This window comes from Chrysemys picta, chromosome 9 (genome assembly GCF_011386835.1).
Source record: "Chrysemys picta bellii isolate R12L10 chromosome 9, ASM1138683v2, whole genome shotgun sequence".
NCBI classification, from domain to species: Eukaryota; Metazoa; Chordata; order Testudines; family Emydidae; genus Chrysemys; species Chrysemys picta.
This window is the reverse complement of record NC_088799.1, coordinates 5562069-5589504: the sequence shown is the minus strand read 5'-3', so window position 1 is coordinate 5589504 and position 27436 is coordinate 5562069. Positions and strand designations below refer to the sequence as shown.

The 27436-nt window shown below is 40.7% G+C and overlaps 1 protein-coding gene across 10 annotated transcripts in view; it reads right to left on the bottom strand.

The window, feature by feature from the left end:
* Positions 1-27436, bottom strand: part of LRCH3 (leucine rich repeats and calponin homology domain containing 3) — a 104246-nt gene that overhangs the window by 4576 nt on the left and 72234 nt on the right. For 2 of the 10 annotated variants that reach the window (XM_065557576.1, XM_042843917.2), the window contains exons 12-22: positions 26938-26989; positions 26589-26738; positions 24949-24996; positions 23748-23801; positions 17062-17127; positions 16113-16161; positions 15512-15625; positions 14766-14884; positions 11303-11440; positions 8716-8793; positions 208-6298 (exon numbers count right to left, since the gene is read on the bottom strand). In XM_065557576.1, the coding sequence (XP_065413648.1) occupies positions 6098-6298; positions 8716-8793; positions 11303-11440; positions 14766-14884; positions 15512-15625; positions 16113-16161; positions 17062-17127; positions 23748-23801; positions 24949-24996; positions 26589-26738; positions 26938-26989 (1069 nt within the window). In that variant the 3' untranslated portion in view covers positions 208-6097. Of the gene's footprint in view, positions 1-207; positions 6299-8715; positions 8794-11302; positions 11441-14765; positions 14885-15511; positions 15626-16112; positions 16162-17061; positions 19138-23747; positions 23802-24948; positions 24997-26588; positions 26739-26937; positions 26990-27436 lie in introns of those variants that run through there. The other 8 variants (XM_065557577.1, XM_065557580.1, XM_024110295.3 and 5 more) reach the window with 6 other exon arrangements.

Here is a 27436-nt window from a genome sequence, read left to right as displayed (position 1 = left end):
AACACAACAAAAAGACAAAAACAAAGAAAAGGGATGAAAACCACTCAACTGAAAAGAAAAGAAAAAATACAAATTAAACAAGCAGAAGGAGACTGAAATATGAAATGGTATGGACACCTAAACAAAAATATCTGTGGAAATAAACCTTTACCTCTGGATAAGACAGCTGTAAATGTGACACCAAGGTAACAAACCAGCAAACTCTTGGACAATCATTTTGTTTGTTTATTCATCAGCACTCATGAAAAATATATGTACAAATAAGGACTGTTTTCAGGGGAGCAGGTGAGAAGAGGGAAATCACCCATTTGCCCTTACTCCACTCAAATGACATCACTTGATGAAATCAGAATTGGATTGACTGTGGGGTGTGGGTCCTTTACTTCAATCTGGTAAACATGATCACAGATCCAGAGTACAACAGGAATGGTGTTTTCATTTCCGTACACAACAGGGATGTGGGGGAGTCCTCAAACGCCGTTGTTCAGCTCCCAGATGTGAATAAGCAAACACACTTTTTAAAGCTTTTAACAAATACTGCGATACTAGCATGTGCTTTGGAAATATTGTGCAATAAATCTGAGAAGTATCCCCATGCTTAAGAGCAGTTCTTGTCAACAGCAAGAGATATATTACCCCCACAAAAACCCTCTTAAAACAACACACCACACATTTGGTCTGATCTTTCCTACTAGACACACAGCAGAAAGCCAAGTGAAAGAAGAAAACAGAAGAGCACATTAGTTATTTTATGACAAAATAGGGTCCTTGTTTATACACACAATTGACTGGCCTTCAAAAAGGATTAGGGCTGTCAATCGCAGTTAACTCACGCAATTAACTTAAAAAAAACTAATCGCAATTAATCGCACTTGTAACAATAGAATACCAATTGAAATTTATTAAATATTTGTGGATTTTTTCTACATTTTCAATATTTATTTCAATTACAACACAGAATACAAAGTGCACAGTGCTCACTTTATCTTATTTTTTATTACAAATATATGCACTGTAAAAATGTTATACAAAAGAAATAGTATTTTTCAATTCACCTCATACAAGTACTGTAGTGCAATCTCTTTATCATGAAAATGTAACTTACAAATGTAGAATTATGTATAAAAAAACTGCATTCAAAAATAAAACAGTGTAAAACTTTAGAGTCTACAAGTCCACCCAGTCCTACTTCTTGGTCAGCCAATCACTGAGACAAACAAGCTTGGTTACAATTTGCCGGAGATAATGCTGCCTGCTTCTTGTTTACAATGTCACCTGAAAGTGAGAGCAGGCGTTCTCATGGCACCGTTTTACCCGGCATCGCAAGATATTTACATGCCAGATGCGCTAAAGATTCATATGTCCCTTCATGCTTCAATCACCATTCCAGGGGACATGTGTCCATGCTGATACCAGGTTCTGTTCAATAATGATCCAAAGCAGTGCGGACCGACACATGTTCATTTTCATCATCTGAGTCAGATGCCACCAGCAGAAGGTTGATTTTTCTTTTTTGGTGGTTTGGGTTCTATAGTTTCTGCATCAGAGTGTTGCTCTTTTAAGACTTCTAGAAGCATGCTCCACACCTCGTCCCTCTCAGATTTTGGAAGGCACTTCAGATTCTTAAACCCTGAGTCAAGTGCAGTAGCTATTTTTAGAAATCTCACATCAGTACCTTCTTTGCGTTCTGTCAAATCTGCAGTGAAAGTGTTCTTAAAACGAACATGTGCTGGGTCATCATCCGAGACTGCTAGAACATGAACTATATGCAGAATGCAGGTAAAACAGAGCAGGAGACATATAATTCTCCCCCCAAGGAGTACAGTCACAAATTTAATTGACGCATTGTTTTTTTAATGAGCATCATCAGCATGGAAGCATGTCCTCTGGAATGGTGGCTGAAGCATGAAGGGGCACATGAATGTTTAGCATATCTGGCATGTAAATACCTTGCAACGCCCGCTACAGAAGTGCCATGCAAATACTTGTTCTCACTTCAGGTGACATTGTAAATAAGAAGCAGGGAGCAGTATCTCCCATCAATGTAAACAAACTTGTTTGTCTTAGCGATTGGCTGAACAAGAAATAGGACTGAGTGGACTTGTAGGCTCTAAAGTTTTACACTGTTTTATTTTTGAATGCAGTTTTTTTATACATAATTCTACATTTGTAAGTTACACTTTCATGATAAAGAGATTGCACTACAGTACTTGTATGAGGTGAATTGAAAAATACTATTTCTTTTGTATAACATTTTTACAGTGCATATATTTGTAATAAAAAATAAGTATAAAGTGAGCACTGTACACTTTGTGTTGTGTTGTAATTGAAATTAATATATTTGAAAATGTAGTAAACATCCAAAAATATTAAAATAAATGGTATTCTATTATTGCTTAACAGTGCGATTAATCACAATTAATTTGTTTAATCGCTTGACAACCCTAAAAAGGATACATGTAAAAAGTGCTGTTCTTACTGTTAAAAAGAATACAATGAAGAATTACCAGGAATATTTTAAAGGCAAATACCCTCAATATAGGAATAAAAGAAGGTCATTCTTGAGCTATCAGTTATTCATCTTTCACAGGCATTCTTTTTTAATACAAGTCATCTCAGAAAAGCACCCTTACTAAGTAGTAGTACTTAAAAATATCTAGTGTGGAATGAACTTTCAAGGCATTTACAGAGTTGTGCTGTTGTGTGTATAATATGAGTTTAGGGCCTGATCCTGCAACCAACTCCACAGAGGCTGTCCGCCTGTGCTCAGGCAGAATCCCACTGACCTCAGCGAAGCTTCATGCAGGGGTCCAACCATGGAGAGTCAAATGCGGAATCAGGTCCTTGCATTTCTACTTTAAAAAAACCTGATACCCCATATCTGGCCACTCTGTAAATCCTGGAGAATCTTTATACATTTCTTTATATATGCACCTGGCAACCTGATTTGCTACACTGCCTGCATCTTCTGTGAAGACTTGAACAAAAAAATCTTCAAATTCTTGGCAATGAGTGAGCGATCAGAGCCTGGACTCCTCATGTGGAGACCTCGACTGGAGACACACTGCATAAGTGCAACCTGCAATTCTTGAGGTCAGACTGACACCTTTCAGGTCCAATAAACAAGGAGGCATCACTCTTAGACTAGAGAAAAGTACAATTACTGATAAAATATCTGTGGATTTCAGCCTTTTAAAAATATGTAAACAAACAAGGGGAAATGATTTGGAATGAATCCATACCACAGAGACAGACAAAAAGGCTTAAAACTGGAAGGCACCATTATTGTAAACCCTTGCAGTTTTTATCACAGTGTTCATTAAGAGAAGTTAATAAAGGCAACTGAGTTAGTTTTAGTCCATTCCAGTAAACAGTGTAAAAACAGCTCCAATGGTCAATTTTTTAAAATAACTGTAATCCTGCCTTTTGTGGGGAAAAAACAAGCACGTTCTCCTCAGGCAGAATTCCCAGACAGGAATGTTCTGTGTCAAATCACAATGTGATCTGAAAAGGAGGCAAGGAACTCCCATTAACCTCCTCTTAGGTTAGTTAGCCCTACTTTTATTACAAGGCTCAGCAGACCACGCATATTAAAAAACATTTTCAATGGCAATTATAGCATTTGCAACTCAGCTACGTACGATGCCGTGCTTCAGACTTACTACTGCTGAAACACTGCACTGCAGCAGCTAAGCTGGGCTTAAGAGCTGTTGACCATATTTCTTAGGATTAAGAGGAATTCATTGAAACACATTCAGAAAAGGACAAATTACTTAATACTCACTTGTAACTGGTCTCTGAACACAGTCTCCTAATGAATCTACACTGGGGAGACATGGTCTCTTGCACACAGCATCAGGAGTACCCTGAAGCTCTAAGACATCTTTGGAACTCTGACTTGAATCAAGTGGGAGGGCAGAATGGGAACTCAGTCTAAACATTCAATAACTGAGCAGGAGAGATGTGGCAAATCTGGATTAAAAACTAGGCTAATGGGTCCCAGTCTTTGTGGGTAACAATCGATATACTGGGCTTGATCATTGCCACTACTTCCCATTAAAACTGTAGTTGGTCTAATCTGGAATAGAACTTGCGTGGCTCCAAATGCCACTCTTGCAAACATGACACTGATTTTCGAAGGAGCCCAAGCTTCACAGTAAGTACCCCTCCCCACCCCTTGCCACATGGCAGTGGTGCACTGGCACCCAACACAGAAGCTCTTCATCTAGATAGGAAGAGGCAGGTTAAGTACAAGTTACAGAAATTTGAAGGACGGCTGACTGAGAAGCAGCAGGCTAGGTAATACTGCCCAGAGACAAAAGTAAATAGTGAGCTCCATGTAGCGACTCTGCAAATAAGGAAACAGAACTGATCAGAGTCTAAATACTTTTGTTGGCAAACCCTGAAGGAAGTGGGGCTCTAATATAGAGTTCACGTGACAGTCCCATTAAAACAATAGCAAACAACAGAAAAGGGCAGATAATTGGTTTGGTGTCAAAAGAAAAAGTTGGATGGCCTTTGTCTGCTCCTTTTGACATCCAATTTATGGATCACGGTCTCCCTGAGAATGCATGAAAGCAACAGAATGCAGCGTGCCGCTGAAAAATTCTGAAGACTACCTGAGTTTTGCAAAACAGTGAAGAGTGAATACGTTATTAGAGCCTGTAGCCCACAATTCTACGATGCAAAGATTCTGATCATGAGGCGGAGGAAGAGACTTATGGAATAAGGTTGAGTTTTGAGCTCACACCAATCAAGTGGCTGCTCCAGATGTTTGCTATGAGGACCACAGTAATATTCCATGACACTACAAGGTTTCTGATGGGATTTAAAGATAGCTCATTTTGCACCAGGAACCAGATTTTTCCCAGTGTGGATGAAAATGTTCAGCTCCTCTACAAACTCCATGCTTGATGTATTCGGCTATGCGTACACTGTGCCGCTGCAGCCGCGCCGTTCTAAGGTGCACTGTGTGGCTGCTCTTTGGCGCTGGGAGAGAGCTCTCCCGGTGACGAAATAAAACCACCTCCACTGAGGGGCAGTAGCTTCATCCCACCAACGAAGCACTGGCCACACCAGTGCTTTTCATCGTTAAAACTTTTGTCATTCAAGGGGGTGTTTTTTCACCCCCGAGCAACAAAAGTTTTAACGAGGCAAGTGCCAGTGTAGACAAAGCCTTAGTAAGGTAAAGTAGCTCAGGATTTATTGTCAGCCTAAGTGCCTATTTTTAGGCTTTGTCTATACTACCACTTTTGTTGGTCAGGGTGTGAAAAACATCCCCCCCCCCACGACCGACAGCAGTTTCCCCAGCAATTTTGCTGGTGGACAGCGCTATGTCGGCAGGAGATGCTCGTTGGGGCAGTTTAATTATGTTGGCAGAAGAGCTCTCTCCTGCCGGCAAAGAACGGCTACACAGGAGACCTTACAGTGGCACTGCTGTAGTGGTATAGCTGTGCCGCTGTATGGTCTGTAGTGTAGACACAGCCTTAGTAAAATGAGACGCTATTCAGAACCTAACAATACAAGAAATCCAAGACTTTAGCAAAAAGGGTTGAGGAAACTGGCACGTAAAAAAACTCTAGAGCACTCCTGATCAAAAGAATCGTAGGCCACATCTCCTAAGACAGTAAGATATAACCAGGCACATTGACATGTAAAGAAAAAACAGTATTTTTCACACATATATATCACTTTTCATCAGAAGAACTCAAAGCACTTTATAAATGTGGGTGGTATTCCCATTTTACAAATGGGGAAACTGAGGTACAGTGGAGCTGTGATTTTCCCATGTTACACAGCCATTCAATAGAGTTGTGACTAGAACCCAGTGCACTAAACCCTAGTCCCTTACTCTACCCACTGCACAATAATGCCTCCCCTTGTAAGTAGAACGCTTGCTAAACATCACACAAATACAAACTTGTAACCATGTCATAGATTGTCACCTGGGTGTACCAAAGAGCGTTTTTACATTGTACATGTCAACTCTGACTGGTGATCAGAAAGAATGCACTTATCCAAACAGTTCTTGACAAAAACAAAGCCTTTACCAATCGCTGAAGTGATGTAGCGAGTCGGCAGCACCACCGTCCTTCAGCTAGAGGAAAAAGACCCAGCGATAGAACATACAGAGTGTTAGCATTAGAGTACAGTAAAATGCCACAAAGCCCCAAAGCTGGATGGAAAGAGAGACAAGAGTGGATTCTTCTGACTCTGTCCCCAGGGAAAGAAGAGTTTCAACTGTCCTTTTAACGCTGAGGTTTAGCTGAAGAATGTCAGAAGGGGAACAAAGATTGTCCTGTCCAAAGTGTGTGAGCAGGAAGGGAAAACAGACAGAAAAACAGAGTCAGTTGATCAACCTTGCAAGTATCCATGAAGCAGTCAGTCATCTGACATTTCAAATACATCCAACAATTTCAAGGAGTAAATTACAACTGGTTAATTCTCACAAAGGAATCTGCAAGACTTCTGTTCTAAAGAACTACCTCCTTATATGCATTTTGTGTTCACTAGTGTGTCAATCTGTCTAGTTTAAATATGTAATAAAATCTCTTCAATAAAACAGCTGACAGTTGTCATAAGTGTTAGTTCAAAACCATTATATTTTGGAAGTCAGAAATAAATTGGATAAGATATCCTTAACTACCACTGGCTGCATATGAGTCTTCATGTTCTACATACTTAATCCATACTTTAATTAGTGAAATTATTCAAAATGGCACAAACAGAGCAGATTATTTACCTGTAATTGATCTCTGAATGTAGTATTCTGCATAGATACCAAATATTTAATTACCTGGCTTAAGTGTTCTAAAATTATCAACATTTCTGGACTTTTCACCTCCTCCAACAGAGGCATCAACTGTAAACAATGATGGATAGGTGCGAATATAGCATATCATAGTGTCCAACTGTCAGTTTCTTTTGATCCAAGACCGCCAATTCACACAGTTTTATACAACTATTCCACTGGAATATGAGTGTGGCTCTATGCAAGATACTACCTTTAGAGAACAATAATTACGGGTAACTCGTTTGCCCTCTTAAAAGGTAAGTATTTCTACATAGGTCCATACTTTGAGACATCCTTCTATTTCTGTAAGCTCAGAATTTAAATGAAAGGAGACACACAAAGGCATTTTTTCAATAACAGTACACTAGACTGGCATTCTCATGCAGACATCCTACCTTCTCTGCTCAGGGGCAGAGGAGACATGTAAAGGTGAGTTAAGAGTTCAGGTGGGGAGTCACTCAGCTAAGTATTCACAAAGGCCTTGTTCTTCAGGAACTCTAATTTGAAGTTCAATGCAGATTCTAGGTAGGTCAGTCTTGCCTGCCTCTGTGCACCTACATGCAGATCTAGCATAATGGAGTCCGCACCATAGACTTGCATTCAGTGCATAGACTTGAGCAGCTTAGTAGATATGACCTACTATTTCACTTGTCCTCTCCCTTCAGTTCCAGGGAATAGTAACTCACTCTGAGTGAGACTGACAAGTGAATGACTTTGGTTTACTTCAGCACCTCTAGTTAGTGCAGAACTCGAAAGTAACAGTGGGTCCCTCACTGCAGTGTTCCAACCTCATGCACCAATGAGTCTTAAGAGATTAATGGGCAGCTAAATAAGGAGTTTATCCTAAATTTTTGATGGCTTAAGGCAATCAGCTGTAATAGGTCTTGAAAGTGAAGCTATCAATGACTTAATCCAGGCAAATACTGCTTTAGCAGTGACTGTCCAGCAATCACTTTCAGAAGTAGTTATGAGTCAATGGGTCCATTTTTCCCTTTCAGAGACATCTTTCAAAAAGCAAACAGGATAAAAGAAAAAAACATGAAGCAAAACCGCAATGTGAATTCTAACACTTACTTTGTAATGTAAGGAAACATAGCAATTAATGCACCAGAGAAAAAAACAGCAGCAAAACAGAGTAAGTAGCTATTAAAACATCAAAGTCACCTTTGCACTGAGATCAGCTGGTGTCAGAAGTGAAGTGGGGAAGGAGGGAAAGAGAAAGAAAAGACAGTTGGACTATGATGTGCTATATTGTATATCTATATTTCCATCTCTTAGCTCTTGCCCCAAGAGAGAATGTGCAGTGTTTTGGAAGGTGAAGAGGAATTCCAGAAAGTACTAGAGCTTGAGAGCAAGAACATATAACAAAAGGAGTGGAGATCTATGAACAGACGACTTCCCATTAGAGAACAGACCAATATAATGGTTTCTTCTTAGACAATCCAAGTGTTCACATAAAATAACTGAGAAGTAGGTTTTGCTCTGAAGGCAGAACAGAAACCTTGGTACTGGGGGGGAAAACACTCAAAACTATATCAATTTTTTTTTTATTTTTAAAGCCTCTTGGATTAACACCAAACATATGGTCTCAAGAAACCTGAATGACATTTTTCAAAACCAGATTCTTAATGCACCTCCTCATTCTGCTCGACAGAATCAGACTGAGCCCAACTATAATGAACTTTCTCTAGATCACAGTAAGTGAGGCATACTCTTTGCAAACCATTATAGCAACTTTATTTTGCTTCCTGAGACAATACAAAACTAAATCAGCTCTTTATTGTTCTATGTACCTTACATGTGAACCTACAGTAATAAATTTTACACATTTCTATTGTCCCCAAACATTTCAGAAAGATCTGTTTTGTAAAGTCCCATACAATACAGTATACCTGACAATACAGGAATAGGAGGGGATTTACCTGAGGCACACCAATCTTTCTGCAAGCTTCCAGGAAATTCTCCACATTTCGTCTGCATTTTGCCATTGTTAGCTTAGGCTGCAAAGAAGCGGGGAAGAAGGCATACAAAGTTCTTAATTGGCAGGATTTTTAAAAATAAAGCTTTTGGGTTAAATAAACTCATAATAAATCTGCAGGCCAAAAACGCATCATGATGACATAAGCGTGTCTAATTCAAAACAGAGCTCTGTTACAGGGTGGTTGGACATTTCCTTAGAAAGGCAGGCCTGAAGTGAAAAGCTCACTCACGAAGTGCTGAAATGGATATTTTAATGGAAAAAGTATTTTGATCTGTGCAAAATAGACACACAACGTGTTATAAGATAGGCTGCACATTTGGTGTCTATTCTGAGTGACTGCACTAACCTAATCTTAAAAATACGTTTAGAATAGAACATACATACATAGCTCCAGTACGGTGACCTTTGCATTTCAGAGCAATTTTATGATATGAACCAACCTGGAGCCTATTCTGAATTATTAAATTATATGCATGTTTAAAACATATTTCAGTTAACAAAGAGGTACAAAAAGAGCCAGACGAAACCAGAGAAAATGGAAGCTGCTACCTAAGTTCCTTACAAGTGTGTTTCATACGGTTAACAGCAGAGTTCTAAATTGTATTTATCAGATTTGTCTTGAACAATGGGCATTTTCTGGTTAACTTCAACACTTTTACACAGACTTTAACTACTGGAAAAAGAATAGACTACACAAACAGAAACAAGACATAAGATGCCCCTTTTTCTCCCCTGTGCTGGCTACCCACATTGTGGGTAACAGTGGACCGGGCAGCTTCTGTGAGGCTAATACTCCCCCCCTCTAAGCAGGTGGGTGGGAAGCTGGTGGAGCTTCAGCCCCACACCCTCAATGTGCCAGACAGCACAGCTGAGCTGGGACAGAGGGGTAAATAATCTGTGCCAGGTTAAGGGTTGATGCAGATTTTCCCCTCCTGGAGTAAGGAGGGAAAACAGAGAACATATTACAATATAACCCCATTCCGCTCTCCAGGCACTGCGACTACGCTGCCTCTTACTCAGGGCTTGTGGCAACATCATGATTTAGCTCACAATGGAGAGTTGGAACCATCCAATTCCACGGAGGACAGGGCACAGAGATTATCTTCATTATGAAGTGAGTTTACTGAATAGCAGCTATATGCATCCATTTTTTGAGGATTCTGTAATCTGCCTAAAATGCCATCATATCTATTTGGTCTGTTATCTAAACAATGGGAACATCTGCATGATCAAACAAGACCAGAGAAGACAAACCATAATGATATGGCACACAATGCTGTAAGTGCCAGTTAGAGTTCTAACACAAGTACTGTCTCCAAAATAAATCAAAGCAAAACTTAACATACATTTTCCCCAGAGACTCCCTTTGGTTTCCTTTTTTATTTATATAGTCATTCACCATGTTTTAAAATCATAACAAGCAAAAAAATCTGCCTTTATGAGAGCAAAATGCACATTATATATTCAAAATACACGTGTATATTTCAAGTAGGCAAGAGCCCACGGGGGTGTCTTGTATCGCTCTGTTGGATTCTAACTTATGAAGCACTCCTGTGGGTATGCTACAAGCAGTAAGGGAAGGCAGACAATTTCCCATGCTCCACCGATCTTCAAGTAGTCTATTAGGTTGCCTAAAAAAACCCCAACGAAATGAACAAACTTGCAACAACAACAGGATCAATACTGTAAGTGACTCCTCTTCATTTCCTGATTCTTATACCATCTCTAGCTACATGTGGTATTTTGGTGGTACACATTTTTAGTTGCCACTGATGAAGTTATAGATACAGGTACTTTTCCTGCGGTACTTTCCAAAATTTCTAAAGCACTGCCCAAAATATTGCAGTCAGGAAACACAGAAGTATCTTCTTAAGCAATTTCGCTTGCTGGGTGTACTTCCTGCTACAAACACTCCCAGAATACACGAAGATTAAGTTCCTGTCCTTCTGTTCCCAAAAGTGCGTATCTGGGCTTATCTGCGTTGTGCTCAAAGGACTTTGAACAATCTGATCAATATGCCCTATCAAAATTCCTAAGAGAAAGAGTTGATGGTAATTTAAGCGGATCCAGGAATGGGAGTCTATTCACATCAATTGAGATGGAATTCTGATTCCCTATTTCTTTCTTATGTTTTCTGTATTGTGTTGCCACACATCCATTTAAATGCTATATATCCCAGCTATCTGTCCTTCTCAGTTTCTAAGGCCTTTTGACCCTCTGAAATATCCTGTTTTGGTTCTCATATTGAATCCTGCCTTTTGTTTTACTAAAATATAAAGTTCTCAAGTCCTATACATAGTTCAATTAATAAAATCTGTGTTAGAAGTAACTATTTAATATAGCCACACAAATGTCACTAGTTTTTTTATGGCTTTGCTACGCATTCTGCTTAGGAAAAGGAGACTGATATTTTGTCAGTTCTGCCCAACATCAGAAGAAGATGCTACATGTAGTCCTCACATGGACTATGAAACGCTATGATGAGACTCAGACAACTACAACACACTGTTACATCTTTGTATACTTACTACAGCAGGCGAGGGGACATGGATGCTGGGAACAGATCGAGGCCGCACATGATTGGCTAAGTGGCAGAGAACAACTCCGTCAGTAAGAGCTGCTCCAAGATCACTGGGCAAAGGCACTTTTAACCGTGACTCAATGTTCTACAAAAGGATGAAAAACATCCAACATAATAGGTATCACACAAAGCAAATAAGAATACAGTTAAATGATTAAATACAGCTGCTCTTCTCAAACATTTCATAACAGCAAAACCTCTCATGGACCAACATCCCTCTTAATTCTCTGGGGTTTGGTTCTCAAAAGGTTTGGACCACCAGGATTCACAACTGACCACAGTTTGAAAGCTACTGAGCTAAAAGACAAATGGAGTTTTCACAGTGCAGCACATGGAATTAAAATCCAGGAACTGAGATAAAAAGAATGTTACTCAAAATTGATGAAAACCACAAATCCCAGGGTGAGTAATGAAGGTCCAAGAAATATATTCCACATCCTCCAGGTACTCAGAGATTAGATGTACTATGAAAATAGTTGTCTTAAATGTAGGAGTGGAATGTAGTCACCAGAGGCAAGAGATAATATTTTCCCTGCAAAGGAAAACTGAACTACTACATTTAATCAGTTTAAGTTATCTTAAGCAGGAAAAGGCAATGAAGTGTAGTGGTTACAGCAGAAGAGAACAGGGTTCCAATTCATGGGTTTTATTCCGGTCTCATTCAATATATCATTTGCAGTCAAGCTGTAGCCGTGTTGTTTCCAGGATATTAGAGAGACAAGGTGGGAGAAGTAATAGCTTTTATTGGACCAATCTCTGTTGGTGAAAGAGACAAGCTTTCGAGCTACACAAAGCTTAGAGCCTGCCTGTTTCATTCAGTGTATGACCTTTGGCAAATCACTCTTCTGTATTTCAGTTTACACATCTGCAAAATGAGTTTGGTTTTATACTTAAAACTCCAACCTATCGAGGAAGTAGGTTGTGAGGCTCAATAAATGCAACGTCCTTTCAGATCAACAGATGAAAGGAGCTACAACAGTACAAAATATTATTAGAGAGCATGCTGGGTTATGGTTTCCTTTAAGTCAGGGGTGGGCAAATTACAGCCTGCGAGCCGTTTTAAGCCAGCTCGCGAGCCGCATCACACGGCTCAGCCCTGCTCCGGTCGGGGCGCTGGATCAGAGGGTGCACCACACGGCTTGGCCCCGTTCCGGCCGGGGCGCTGGGTCGGGGCCGCACCACGCAGCTCGGCCCCACTCTGGCACTCCGGCCAGGGAGCAAGGTTGGGGACCGCATCGTGCAGCTCCCGGAAGCCACAGCATGGCCCCGCTCCAGCTCCTACGCGCTCCAATCAGAGCTGCAGGGGCGGTGCCTGCGGATGGGGCACCATGCAGAACCTCCTGGCCGTGCCTCTACATAGGAGCCAGAGAAGGGACATGCCACTGCTTTCGGGAGCCGCTTGAGGTAAGCGCGGCTCAGAGCCTGCACCCCTCTCCCCACGCCCAGCCCTGATCCCCCTCCCGCTCTCCAAACCACTTGATCCCAGCCCGGAGCACCTTCCCTGGACCCCAAACCTCTCATCCCCAGCTCCACCCAGAGCCCGCAGCCCAGCCGGAACCTGCACCCCTTCCCGCACCTCTGCCCCAGCCCTGCTCCCCCTATCGCCCTCCGAACCCCTTGGTCCCAGCCCAGAGCACCCTCCTACACCCCAAACTCCTCATCCCCAGCCCCACCCCAGAGCCGACACCCCCTCCCACACCCCAAACCCAATTTTGTCAGCATTCATGGCCCGCCATACAATTTCTATTCCTCAAAGTGGCCCTCAGGCCAAAAAGTTTGCTCCCCCTGCTTTAAGTTCATGAGTGGAAGAAAAAAATCCATTCTGGTGAAGTGCTTACATTCACTACTGTATTAGCATCAGCATTTATGGAATGAGTAAGAAGTCTTATTTCCTGACAAAGTCTCAAACAATTACAATGATAACTTACATTTCTAGTATCAGAGGTGTAGCTGTGTTAGTCTGGATCTGTAAAAAGTGACAAAGAGTCCTGTGGCACCTTATAGACTAATAGTCTTATAGTCTATAAGGTGCCACAGGACTCTGTTGCTTTTTACATTTCTAGGTACCTTTCATCCCAGAAGATTCCAAACCACTTTACAAACACTTCTAAGGCCTTGGCTACACTTACCCGCTAGTTCGGCGGCTGGCAATCGAACTTCTGGGTTCGACTTATCGCGTCTAGTCTGGACACGATAAGTCGAACCCGGAAGTGCTCACCGTCGACTGCGGTACTCCAGGTCGGCGAGAGGAGTACCGCGGAGTCGACGGGGGAGCCTGCCTGCCGAGTGTGGACCAAGGTAAGTTCGAACTAAGGTACTTCGAACTTCAGCTACGTTATTCACGTAGCTGAAGTTGCGTACCTTAGTTCGAATTAGGGGGGTAGTGTAGACCTGGCCTAAGAGTCACTTCCGGCACTACAGAAATGCAGCCATCTCTGGGGTGAAACACCACAGCAGCATAACAGAGCATAGCATTTTTATTATTTATTATGTGTCCTGTGGTAGTCTAGTGCCAGTCATGGACCACAACTCCACTGTGCTAATTTCGGTACAAACACAGAACAAAAGGACAGTCCCTGCCCCACCCTCTAAGGGCTTGTCTTCAGTACCAGGGTAAACGACCAAAGTTACATTACTCCAGCTACATGAATAAGGTGGCTGGAGTCGACGCAGCCAAAGTCGACTTACCCCGGTGTCTTCACTGCACTGTATCGATGGGAGATGCTCTCCTGTCGACTTACCTTACTCTTCTGGGGGAGCTGGAATACTGGAGTCGACCGGAGAGCGCTTTGCCGTCGATTTAGCGGGTCTTCATTAGACCCGCTGAATCGACACCCGCTGCATCGATTGCAGCAGAGATCTCCCCGGTAGTGAAGACAAGCCCTAAGTATCAGACGGGAGACAACAGGTGGATACCGACTGATGGGTAGTAAAAGGCAACATGATATTAGTTAGCAGTGGTCTGAGCACACCAATTGCCTAACCATTGCCAAGCTTTTTGTAGGCATCATGGCAAAAGAGAGTTTTAAGAAGGGATTTGAAAGAGGACAATGATGTTTACAGGGAGTTCCTCCCAACTGGGAGGGGCAGCCTGGGAGAAAGCACAAAGATGCTCTTTAAATCTTCAAACAAGTGGGAGATGAACACTGGCTTCATTGGCAATCAGGTAGGAGTGGACAGCTTGACAGTGTACGAGAAGTGACATTACACGACAGGAGTAAGATGAAGAATACTGTAGCCAACTGAATGGAAAAATTTTAGATTGTGAAGTTACTAACATTTAATTTATCCAAAACACTATGGCTGGCACTGGTTAAATGAAGCAAGTCCAAAACAACGAAGAAACATTTGCATCATACTTGCAGTGAATTTGCTAAAACGTTTGTATACTAGTTACTGCTAGTACACACCTTCCGCAGTTGCTCTATTAGCTCCAACTCTTCCTCACGTTGCTTGGAGTTCTGCCTTGCTTTGGGGTCTGTAGAATCATTAGGAGGAGATGTGGCAGAAGAGGGAGATGAAGCAACAGCTAGAAAAATAGCATGAAGGAAAGTGACAAACTGCATTTGGTTGGGAGGTATTCCTTTAATGCAGTATTATACCCTCACAGTATGCAAGTTTGGGTACAGTACATTTCTATTCACAAATTGATTTCCTCCATTAGATTATTAATCTAAGCAAGGCCTAGATGCTGTTAATTTTCTTTTGCCCAATAAACACTTGCATAAAAAGGATTAATTTTAGATAGCTGAAATGTTGCTCTGTACAACTTTCCTCAGTCTTACTACAAAGGTATGAATTCTGGTATGTACTACAGTACAATGCAAAGTCTATAATGCTGCCTTTGTTGCTATCAAGGGGATTAATAAATAGCATTACAATAGCCTCTTAAAGTATAAATTCAGGAGAGCAGAACACTAATCTCCCCCCCAACACACACACTCCACAAATTTGCACATCAAATTTTTTGATATTTGTTAAATGTATGTATTACCAAGACAAAAATATTGGACTTATTACAAATGAGACTATAATGGTTTATTCTAAGAAAGTTTAGCGACTGGTGTCAAGATAATGCAATTGTGCAAAAATTGGTTAACATGGAAGTTAATATAACTTTGTTACACAGTCCAGCTTCTCCCGCTATATAACCTACCTTTGTTCATTTCATCCCTTACAGCTGCTCGGAAAAGGAAACTCTCAGGTCGCTGGGAAGGGTTTCTATAGGAAGGAGGAGCGGCAGGGCCAGGATACAGAGAGGAAAGGTGGACTGAACAAATGTGGAAAGGCACAGGAAAGGAAAGGAGGAGAAAGAAGAAAAAGGTTACGAGTTTAGCACTGTAGTAATTAAAAGAACAAAATAAAATTATAACATAATGACAAGATAAATTACAGCCATGCATGATAAAAGCATAGGACAGAAAGAGGCACCTTCAAGAGCACTTGCATGCGAAGCACATTCCATGCACTGTTACCAACAAATTGTTCCATTTTGTATTTAATGTGTCATTAGGGCAACACCAATGCCAGAGCCTGGAAAATGTGGAGCCCCACTACTTCCCACAGAATGTGCCAGCAGCTCTGTGCTCTATTTACATATGTGACTCAAGAGAGAATTTAACAACAAATCAGACCCACAGACAGAGCAGTCCAGCTTACGGATAGGAATGACATCTTTAACAGTCTAGCTATGCAAGCAAGCAATTTAACCTACTTTATCCCTTCTTTTTAGACTTTTTGCATCTCTCTCCTATTACCTGTTTGGGTAGTCGGTGAAGCTGCTGATATAGTGGGTCTGTCATCACTCTGTGGACAAATAAGTAAAACAACATTAATGATCCTTATTGAGAAAGGCTACGACTAGCTTTTCAGAAGTTACCGTCCACCTAGACACATTTCAGAAAAAAAAATATAAGGGAAAAAACAGCCTATTGTTAAAAAAAGATGTACAATAGGCACTTGTTTTGCAGAACTGATGCAAGTCGTCTTCTTCAAGGAATAAAACGGCGAACGAGGTATTGCTTCTGGAAAGGACAGTGGCAAAGCTGTGTTTGAATATTTTTCAGGGTGGGAATAGGGATATTACCTGTTTTTCAATTAAATATCATGCAAAACATGCAAGACAGCAGCTTTGATCCGAATACACAACCCACTCTAAATCTTCACAAGAGCAAAATTAGTATTAATTGAATTTCACTCTCCTGCCCACCATCGGAGTAATATTGTGGTTAGAACTAATGAAAGTGCTGATCAAAGATTAGTTAATGATGGATTAATGATTTCTTGTGATTAATGCTTTTTACTATTCAATATAATAAAGTTTCCATAGCAGATGATGATGTACGTTTTATGGTAAGAGTAAACTTGTAAAGAAAAAAGCAGTGACATTTCCAGTAAGCTACAAGTCAGTTGATGGCTTGTGGAAGAGAAAATAAAAGAAATGGTGACAGGCAACAAGAATGTAAGAATCAATCCATACAGGGATTGAAACCCTGCTAGCTACTAACATATTTGCATGGTTTAGGCTCACTGAAGATAGGACCAAAAGCTAAAGCAACATAAAACCTACTGCAATTTAATCAGGTCAGTCAAGTTCGTAACCTCTGAATTTCAGATTAGAAGCTGGCAGACTAACACATATTAGAATAGAATTATGGCTCTCAGAGTTTTTTGTTGGCTTTACTGGTGAATAATAGCTACAGATACCTTGACAGATCTGAAGGCATGAGGCAGGGTGGTAGCACAGCCCTCTTGATTCAACCCTGACAGCGACTGAACACGGAAAGAAAGAAGGCAGTACCAACGTTAGCAAACAGTTGACATGATGTGCATGGGCAAAATGCACCAGTAAGATTAAAAAGGGGCAGGTTCTTACAAATGTTCAAGTGTTGCAAAGATATTAGTGGGGAGAGGTAAAAATGCCAGAATATTTATTTGCTAAAACTACAATACAATTAAAAATTTCCTACCCTCAAAAATATTACAGTCCATGAACTTGAAAGATGGGATGTTTCATTTAAAACAAGAACACAATCACATCAAAAGCAGAACTAAGAACTATCATATTGGTAGAAAGCTCTGCACTGGTCACCACACTCACTGACACGAAACCCACTAATTAATTTTAAACCACTAATCAGAATAAACAGATTTGCGTACACTTTCAAAATACAAATTTCACGTTGAATTGAATAGGTTGTTTTCCTAGTAACTTCATGACTGTGCAGAAAACAACATAATCTGATTGGCTCCAAGGCACAAGAAGAGGCACAACATCTGATTATTTTCACAATGAAAAATTTAAAAAGTGGTATTTGTGAGTTAAAATCCCAGAGACAGAAACTAGGCTATCAGAGAAGATGTCTGAAATGAAGCTTTTCAATGCTTTAGTGAGCAAATTGCCCTCACTAGGAGGGTGGTGAAGCACTGGAATGGGTTACCTAGGGAGGTGGTGGAATCTCCTTCCTTCGAGGTTTTTAAGGTCAGGCTTGACAAAGCCCCGGCTGGGATGATTTAGTTGGGGATTGGTCCTGGTTTGAGCAGAGGGTTGGACTAGATGACCTCCTGAGGTCCTTTCCAACCCCGATCTTCTATGATTCTATGATTCATATTTTAATAAATGTCAAAGAGGCAGAAGATGAACTACTCTTCACGTTTACACAGTGGTTCTTGCTTTTTACTGGTAGAAGTTTTTAAACCAATAGGTGCAGCTTGAGGACCAAAGTCTGGAAAAGCAATATTTGGTGCCCGTATGCTGGCTAGCTATGGACCCCTCAGCTGTTACTTCTGCTCTCAAATATGTGCAATGAGTGTGATGAAAAGGCTACAGCCTACATAGTCTGCTAGAGAGCAAAGGAGAGTCCACATAAAGACACACTGACTATACACCCTGACTGCTAAGTCTTGCCCGTGACTCGACACACAAAGGGCCTGTAGTGTGTCAACACGGCAAGTTACAGGGGAGTCTGGATAAGGCACAACAGTTTCACTGTGGTTCTACCCAGTCCAACATTTTCCTGCACACAGGAAATGCAAACTCAGAACTGTGCCCTTAGATTTTAAGTGGCACAAACTAGACTATATCCTTCAAGTTATTAGAGAGTACACTCAAAGCAGCACAGTTCAGGAGCTGGATGAGTAAAGAAGGGACCGGTACTTTCCAAAACTGTTTTCAAATAATACTTGAACGTATACAAAACAACAAAAGGTTACTACCTCCAACAACCATCTTGGTGTAATGCACACACACTTGTTTGTTGAAATCTTAACATGACTGTTACCACACTGCCCCTTTCGAAAAACAGAGAGAAGTCATCTCTTACCGAAACTATGTGCAGGGCCAGCCTTAAGCACAAGTATCTTGGTAGCCTTAGTAGCTCGCAAGACAATTCCCTCACTACATTAATATAGTGGGGGAGGGGAAGGGATGTTGTGAGGCCTGGTTCGTGCCTGGGATACAGTTGACAAAACAAGTAAAAAACCCACAGGCTTTTAAATGATGCCTAAAGAAAGGGATTTGCGCAGGCCCACAACGTTAACTGAACACTTTGTTTCTATAAGAAACGAGCAAGTCATCCCTGACACAGGCTAACAGAAGGGCTTAGACACAAATCACACACCCATCAGCAGGCAACAGGGAGGAAACAGCGGTACACAAAAGAGTAAGACAGCCACAACAGTAACACGCTGCATGCTCTTCACCTGTTTGAGAGTTCCCGGCCTTCTTTTAATGGTATTGGTGTTATTGTCAATCTCAAACACAAAGAGAGGCTCAAAGCCATTCTGTCAGGAATAGCAGAGGAAAGAGAGAGGAAAAAGAGGAGGAAGTAAAGTGAGGCAAAGAATCATCTTGAGAAGACGTACATTCAACGACAAAGGAACCAGGATACTGGTCTTGGTGACAGGTTCAACAATTCATTCCTAAAATATGCTGTTGTAAACTCTTCACTTGGCCTCCATGCTCAGCTCTTATTACTGAAGTCACAGGAATTTCCCCGCACTAGGACTAATTGCAGCAAATAGGGATTGTACGGAGCAGATTCAAAAGAAGAACTGTGCCCTAGAAGAATCAGGATATTACAATTTAATTATGGGTGAATTCAATAATTAAGTATGTAAATACTGAAAAGGACACCCTCTGTCTGATAGTCAGAAAAATCAAAAATACAAGTTACAATATTGCTAAATCCTGCTCACTTTACTCACACAATTATTACTGCCCTGCAGTAGTGCTTTCAGGTCCTAATTGTGGATCATGGCCCCAACGTACTAGGTGCTGTGCACGCAATGAAAAGATGGTCCATGACCCAAAGAGCTTATGATCCAAGTATAAGATGAGACATGACAGGTGAATACAACAACTAGGGTGAGGCCCAGGCAACCGTGAGAGGACAAATACAGTAAAAAGCAGTGGTCACAGCACAGGCTGAGACCTTGGTATGGTCAATGCAAGTAACCTCAGTTATAACCAATGGGACTACTTTTGTGAGTAAGGCAAGCAGGATTTGGTTCTAGTGTACAACCGACACATGGATAACAACCCCCTTTGGCTCCCCTCAGAGAACACCGATTTCTCTCTCTCATTTTTAGCAAACTTTTAGTCAGTCTGGCTGAAATTAATCAACAAGATTGAAGTTCATCACAGTGTGCACATTTCCGATACTATGGTCTAACTCCACTTGTCATGGAATCACTTTAATTCACACACATTAGAAGAAACATACGACTAATCTGTACTACTATTAGTGCTTACAGGAATAGTATGTGTATCTGTGTATTGTGAGGACAACAGACCTTTATAAAAGGAAAGTGTACAAACAAAATAAAGTACTACAGCTGAAAGTCTACTGCATTGCCTAATTTTGTGATTTGTGAAAAGTTTATCTTTACAGCAACCATTCTCATGAAGGGCAACATTTACAAAGAGGCCCAAGAAATATATGGTGTGAGACTTCAAAAGAAGGCTGCAAACCTAAGTTCCTTTTCCATTACCACTTTCTGTGCATGCAAGAAGAGCATAAAGGGGGGGAAAGCATACAAAGTTTTCCAATCAACCAGTTTTCATGCAGTTTCCTTACAAGCAGGTGAAACTATTGTTTAGAGCAGCGGTTCTCAAATTGTGGGTCACGACCCCAAAGTGGGTTGGGACCCCGTTTTAATGGTGTCACCAAAGCTGGTGTTAGATTTGTTGGGGCCTGGGCTGAAGCCGACACCTGAGCCCCACCACCCAGGGCTTGAGTCCTGAGCAGCGGGGCTCAGGTTACAGGCCTACACCCCCCACTCCTGCTCTGATGGTGGGGCTTGGGTGGGCTCAAGCTTCAGTCCACCCTCCTGAGGTCGTGTAATAATTTTTGTTGTCAGAAGGGGGTCATGGTGCAATGAAGTTTGAGAACCACTGGTTTAGAACAAAAGAAAAGCAACTTCTCAGTTTGCAGAGCTCTGACGTAATGAGGGAAATGCCAAACAAAAGGTCTTTATTATAGTTCTACATAGAACTCCATTGTGTTTAAAATAGAACACTACTCCCATAAAGCAAGAGTAATTGTTAGAGTCTCCACTGGAATAAAATCAGGTACTTTCAAATAAAATTTATCTGCAAGTTCAGAAGTGCACAATAATTACTTAGGTCAAATTCACTAAAATCCATATAATCATTCATAGTTTTTTAAAGCAGAGAAAAGAAAAGAGGTGTTTATTCTTCCCAAGTCCACCTAGACATATTTCAGAAAATAAATATAAAGGAAAAAACAGCCATCAAGAAGTGGGAGTGAAGCATGTAACGCTCTCTGCACACCAGTGGAAGAAGAAATGTACAAAAGCTAGCTGTGAAAGAAAAATAAATTACATTTCAAATCCCTAAGGCTGGTGAAAACGACAGATGAAGCCTAACTGGAGTTAAAGTAGTTTTAACTCCAATCACAAGCAACTCTTTTGAAGCAGACTGATAACTTGCCCAATAACACGTATCTGTTCTTTTTTAGAAACAGTACTTTTTTATAAATGTAAATGCTACATTTTATGAAATTTCCATGGCTCAATGTTTCAATTACTCATTAGAAACAGTTTTCCTGGTTTATATAATCAATAGGCATAAGTATGATCATTCTCAGTACAAAACAACCTGCAGCACATGATGAACAGTTCTTCAGAACTGGTATTTTCAGGCAAAGAGTACTGGATTATTATAATTTAATAATTCTGCAAAATAGTAAAAGTAACAGAATGGGGAAACCAATTTAACAGTTTGATGTAAAAATTTCCCTATTAGCTAGGGAATTATAAATTTCCTGGCTGTCACTCGGTAAAATATGCAGATGTGAACATGAGTGAAGATATTAAAAGAAGGCCACAGTGATTAAAGTCCCAGTAACATAACAGGGAAAGCACATTTCTGAAATCTCCATGTAGTTATGTACAGCATATAAAATGCAATAGATTAATTTAATACTTCACCAATTGAACAACAACATCAAATAGAAAAGATTCCCTACAATATGCCTGATAAATATATTTCAAACACTTGAAGTTCATAAAAACTGAATATCAACAACTGGGAGAAAAATAACCTTTTCTGTTTAGTTTTTCCCCCCTGAATTTATTATATAAGAATGAGTAAATAAGTAAAATATATTCTACACTACAAGATAATGATCTATATAGATCAGGGGTCGGCAACCTTTCAGAAGTGGGGTGTCAAGTCTTCATTTATTCACTGTAATTTAAGGTTTTGCGTGCCAGTAATACATGTTAACGTTTTTAGAAGGTCTCTCTCTGTAAGTCTATAATATATAACTAAATTATTGTTGTATGTAAAGTAAATAATAGTGCAGCGAGGTGAGCAAGGCCGGTGGCTGGTATCCCAGGCCAGCAGCGAGCTGAGCGGGGCTGGTGGCCAGGACTCCGGCTGGCAGGAGGCCGGTGGCCGGAACCCCAGACTGGCTGCAGGCTGAGTGGGGCCGATGGCCAGTATCCGAGGCCGGCAGCGGGCTGAGCAGGGCCAGCGGCCAGGACCCCTTCCATCCGCTGGCTCCTGACAGCTGGGGTCCCGGCCGCTGGCCCCATTTAGCCTGCTGCCGGCCTGGGGTTCCGTTCATCCAGGCTGGCAGCGGGCTGAGCAGGGCCGGCGGCTGGGACCCCGGCTGGCAGCAGAGTGCCACTAAAAATCGACTTGCGTGCCACCTTTCGCACGCGTGCCGCAGGTTGCCGACCCCTGATATAGATAGTTCTAGGCATGACCATATCTAAAAGCAAAAGCTAAATGTAACTCCTTAATTTATTACATACCCTATTTCTTATTGTTCCAACATCTAATCTGTATTTAATATGAAATGAAATGAAGCACTTGAGCAGTGAGAGAGATGCCAAGCATTATGCAATCCCAACAATCTGAATAGGGACAACCTTCACAATTTTGACCTCTCTACTATCGCGTTTCAATGCTCCTGAGCTGCACTTGATAACCTTGCTGTACACAGGAACACGCAGGCAGAGAACTGAAGGGTATGTAATAAAAAAATAAATCTGAGGCATGCAGTCATGCAATGGCAGGCAGATCTGATGCATTTTCTGTAGGCGATGAAAGGAGAAAACTACTGCATTAACTCAACTCTTTAGTTACTATGAATCTCTCTAAGGTACTATGAAAGGAATAGCATAAAACATGAATGAAGTAGCTCTATTAATGTTTAAACTTTTTTAAAACATCCAGAATCGGTGATTTTATACACATTTTCACTGATAAACAGTGAAACAGAAGCAAAAAATAATATGTGACTTGTGAACCTCCTCTTCTGTTACCATAGTCTATGATGACTAAGACCCTAGATCCAACAAATAAGGCAATGATTGGTAGGCAAACAAGCTAAGGCAGGAGGACACATCTCCAAGCTTTATATTAATGTTGTGAAACTAAAGTATTAGGTAACGTGCAGGTGAGCCTAATAGAAGAATGTACTAAAGTTGGACTGTTAATGAGGTAACATAAGAGACAAAGGAGTGAGGTAATATCTTTTATTGGACCAACCGCTGTTGGTGAGAGGGACACGCTTTTGATCTTACACCAAGCTCTTCTTCAGGTAACACTGCATTTTAGAAACTGTTCTCATTTCCAGCAACATTTATATCATTACACTCTTATTAAAATGTTTAGCTTTTGCAAACATGGGGAAATTTCAGTGTATTAACACTGGATGCATAACAGCTGGAAGGCAGTGCAAATGTGAATTCAATAGTATCAGAGTTCACAACAAAATCAAATCACTTTGTAGCGAAGATAGCCATGTTTTATGCTATTCAGATTAGCTCTACTAAATCTGTCTAATCTGCGTGAATCATGCTAACTCTATGTTCTAGGTTCTGCCACATAAACAGGCCATTTCGTGCAGGGTTCTTACCACTAACAAGGCACTATCATCAGTGTGCTGAGACCTTCTGGATGGAAAAGGACACTGAGGAGGTGGGAGAGATGGAGGAATGTCAGAAACATACAAACACAATGACATAATATACAAACTCACACAAACATTCTGGAATATGGTGAGTTTCTTTATGTTGATAGCATTTTGGGGCAGTTTTGCTCTATGGTTTACAATGCAATATAGTATGTGTAACTAAACAATAGAAAATGTATTAATATGTAGTCACATGATCTGTGGTTAGAATGTGTTCGTACCAATTCAAGAACAAATTATTTTATTTTCTGTTGCTGTTCTTTTTCTTACTGTGGAATTGCAAGAGAATCCTTAGCCAATATTACAAATCAGAAGACTATCAAGTAAGAAAGGAGGAAAAAACTATTTAAAACAGTCCAGTTTGCATAATTTTCACATGAAATAGTCAACTGGAAAATGCTTCTCAACTAATTTTCTGAGTACTGTAGTCATTAACGCTTCCGATGTGATTAATACTGCCAACTAAAATTATCTTTCAATAGGACAAAAAGCTATTTTATTACTCTACAGAAATTTAATGTGGAAAATGAACAAATGTCATTAGATCAGGTCAGCTTTTAAGCCATGATCTGTTTCAGCACAGTGTGAAACCATTTAAAATTTTTTTTCAAGTATAATTTAGTTATTAGAGTTTAGGTAATAAGAAGAGCAAAACCAAAGCTGGTATTGTTCATTGGGAACACAAAAAGTTCTGATGCTTCATTTTCAGGGGTAATTAGTAATTTAACAATAATAAAATATGTGAAGAAAGGGAAGAGAGGACACTAGGACAGAAATGACTGCAACACAGTACAAGTGCTTATTTTAGTTCTCCTAATAGAAAGTTAATTAACCTAGCTGCACTGCTTCAAGAAGAATCTTAAATGTAACATGAAGTGTATTATATATAAACATGAAAAGCACCCAAAAGCAACACAACAAAACACACAGAGTACAGAGGAATCATACATGAAACTGAAGGAAAAATATGGCATATTACTGCTATGATAAGCAACAAAAAGAATTGTCGTTCTTTAGCTCCTGCACAGTTTTCTTTAAACTAACCACTGAAGGTTACACCACAAGCAACAAAATGTTTCAACAGAGGGTACTAAAAATCAGGGATAAAGTCAGCACACACCTTAATACACTATGCTGCTCTTACCTCACTATCCAGAGGACTTTGCTTCTGAGGACTCTGGGATGCCTTTTGCTGCAGAACAATCAAAGGAATGAGTTAATAGGAGTTGATAGGAAAGCATAAACTTGATTATAACAGGAATAAGAGGGCAGTATTTAGAGGTGTTTTAAAACACTGGAAGCCTTAATTTTAAATAAAATAGGCACTGAGGAACTTTCAAGTTTTCACTAAACTAAACTTAGTGAATATTCTCAGTCTAAAACTTCTATATCATTTTAAAAACATTTTAATATTCAAGTTATACAAAAAGCCCAAAACATTTCCCCAAACAGGAAGTACCTAGCTGAAAATATCTAACTGCTCATGAATAACAATGTTTTCATTCAGTTCTCTTTACGTCTAGCAACAATTATTCTATGAGAGTCAATTGTTTTGGGCACTTCTGTAAGACCTTTAAGCAGTAGTAATGATGTGACATTGCTAACAATCATATATGTTACAATTCTGTAGAATTTCAGCACAAAAGCATGCATACGAAATACATCAAGTCTGAAAGGGAGAGGGGCTTGCATCTTTAACAAAGACAGCTCTTCTCCCAAGTGTTGCGAAGAGTCCGAGCTAAATAGGTTTTAATAGAAACCAGAGTTTTGAATGGTCCACTAAAATCCCTTCCTTAAAGTGGCTTCATACATTTCGAAGACACAGATCATCCTTAATCATCAAGTGTAAATGTAGCATTTTCTTTGTGATAGCTAGAGTTGAATGTGCTAATCACTGATAGAAAAAGAGATCTAAGGTGTGGAAATTGGTTAGACCACAGTCCCCTCTCATCTGTACAACCATCTCCTCATCTTCCAAATCTCTCCTCAAAGCCTACTTCTTTCTACAATTTCTCCAACAAGGCCAACCTTATCAAATCTAAATTAATGAGAAAAGTGATGAACATAATGCACCCTCTGTGAAAACAAGACATTTTGTAACTGTAAACCTCCCTCTCCCCATTTCCCTAATATCATCTCTCCCTGCATCAAGCTACAGTTATAACTTAGATTGGAAGTTTCCAGGAGCAGAGACTATTTCTTTGTTCTCTCTGTAAAACGTCATGCACACCTATGGCGTGATATACCAATGTTAAATAATAATTGGGACTCTGTGTCTGTCACGGAGGTCGCAGAAGTCACGGATTCCATGACCTCGGTGATTTCCGCAGCAGCCAGTGTGGCAGACCTCAGGGACAGCTGCTCAGTGACGGATACTGCTGGCTCCGGAGCCCCCCTGAGCAATGGTCCCTGGGGCAGCGGGAGCAGCCACAGCTCAGTGGCCCCCAGCAGTGGTCCTGGGAGCGGCCGGAGCAGCAGCAGGGATGTGGCCTTGGGGGCAACCAGAGCAGCCACTGCTCAGCGCCCTCCCCCCACCCCCTGAGCAGCGTCTCCCCCCCGCCCGCCCCCGTACCCGTCCCTTCCTCAGAGCAGGTATTTTTAATAAAAGTCATGGACAGCTCACGGGCAATAAAAAAAAATTCATGGCCCCGTGACCTGTCCATGACATTTATTAAAAATACCCATGACTAAATGGCAGCCTTAATAATAAGCCACACGATTCATTTTGTGGAGGACCCAGGAAAGGTACATATTAGACATCAAGTAAATCCTAAAATGACTTACTTTGACAAAGTCAAGCACAGCTTCCCTCTGGATCTGTTTCGTCCTCATCCTGTCCTCCTCATACTGAAGTGCTGCGAGCTGGGCCTCTCTCCGAGTGCGCTCCACTACATGCTCTCGCCTTCGGTGAAGTTCAACGTCTGTATGAGAGATCTGGAACAAAATAATTATCCATTGCATATCAAAATAAATGCATTAGGCTGCAAGATTGAAGATAGGTGCAAAGAGAGCGGTGGGGAGATTATGGAGACACAACACATGTTTTTGTGGATCAACTGGGTAAAAGCAAGTTAGTTTGTCATAAAAGAGAAACACACTCAAAAGAGTAAAGCAAAGGTGTACAGTGTATTACCTGACTGTGGTTGTTGGACAGAGATAGAAGGTAAGATGAATCAGCTGGAGCTCTGATAAATAAAAAGACAGCCATACAAAGAATAAGTATACTTTTCTCATTACATTTAATCATTCTTCACACATCAACAGTCAACAATGATAAGATATTCTAATCAACAATGGATAAATAACTATGTTTTCTAAATTAACACACAAGTTGTTAAATCCAACTGCAGCAATAATGATCTAATAATTTCTTATTATATCACAGACAATGGACTATAGTTTGTGTCACATTTCCAGTGTAAAACCAAAGTCCTTTTACAGCTGAAAGTGTATTGACAATAGTGTGAAATTTGGCTTATCTCAGGACTATATTCAGAACTTAATAACCACTATCCAGGGGTGAAAATGAGCCGGTACGGTCCAGTACTCCATACCGGTAAGAACCCGCACCAGCCCACACCCAGCCCACATTAAAGCACTGCCACAGCAGCGCTTTAATGTCCCTGGCCCCT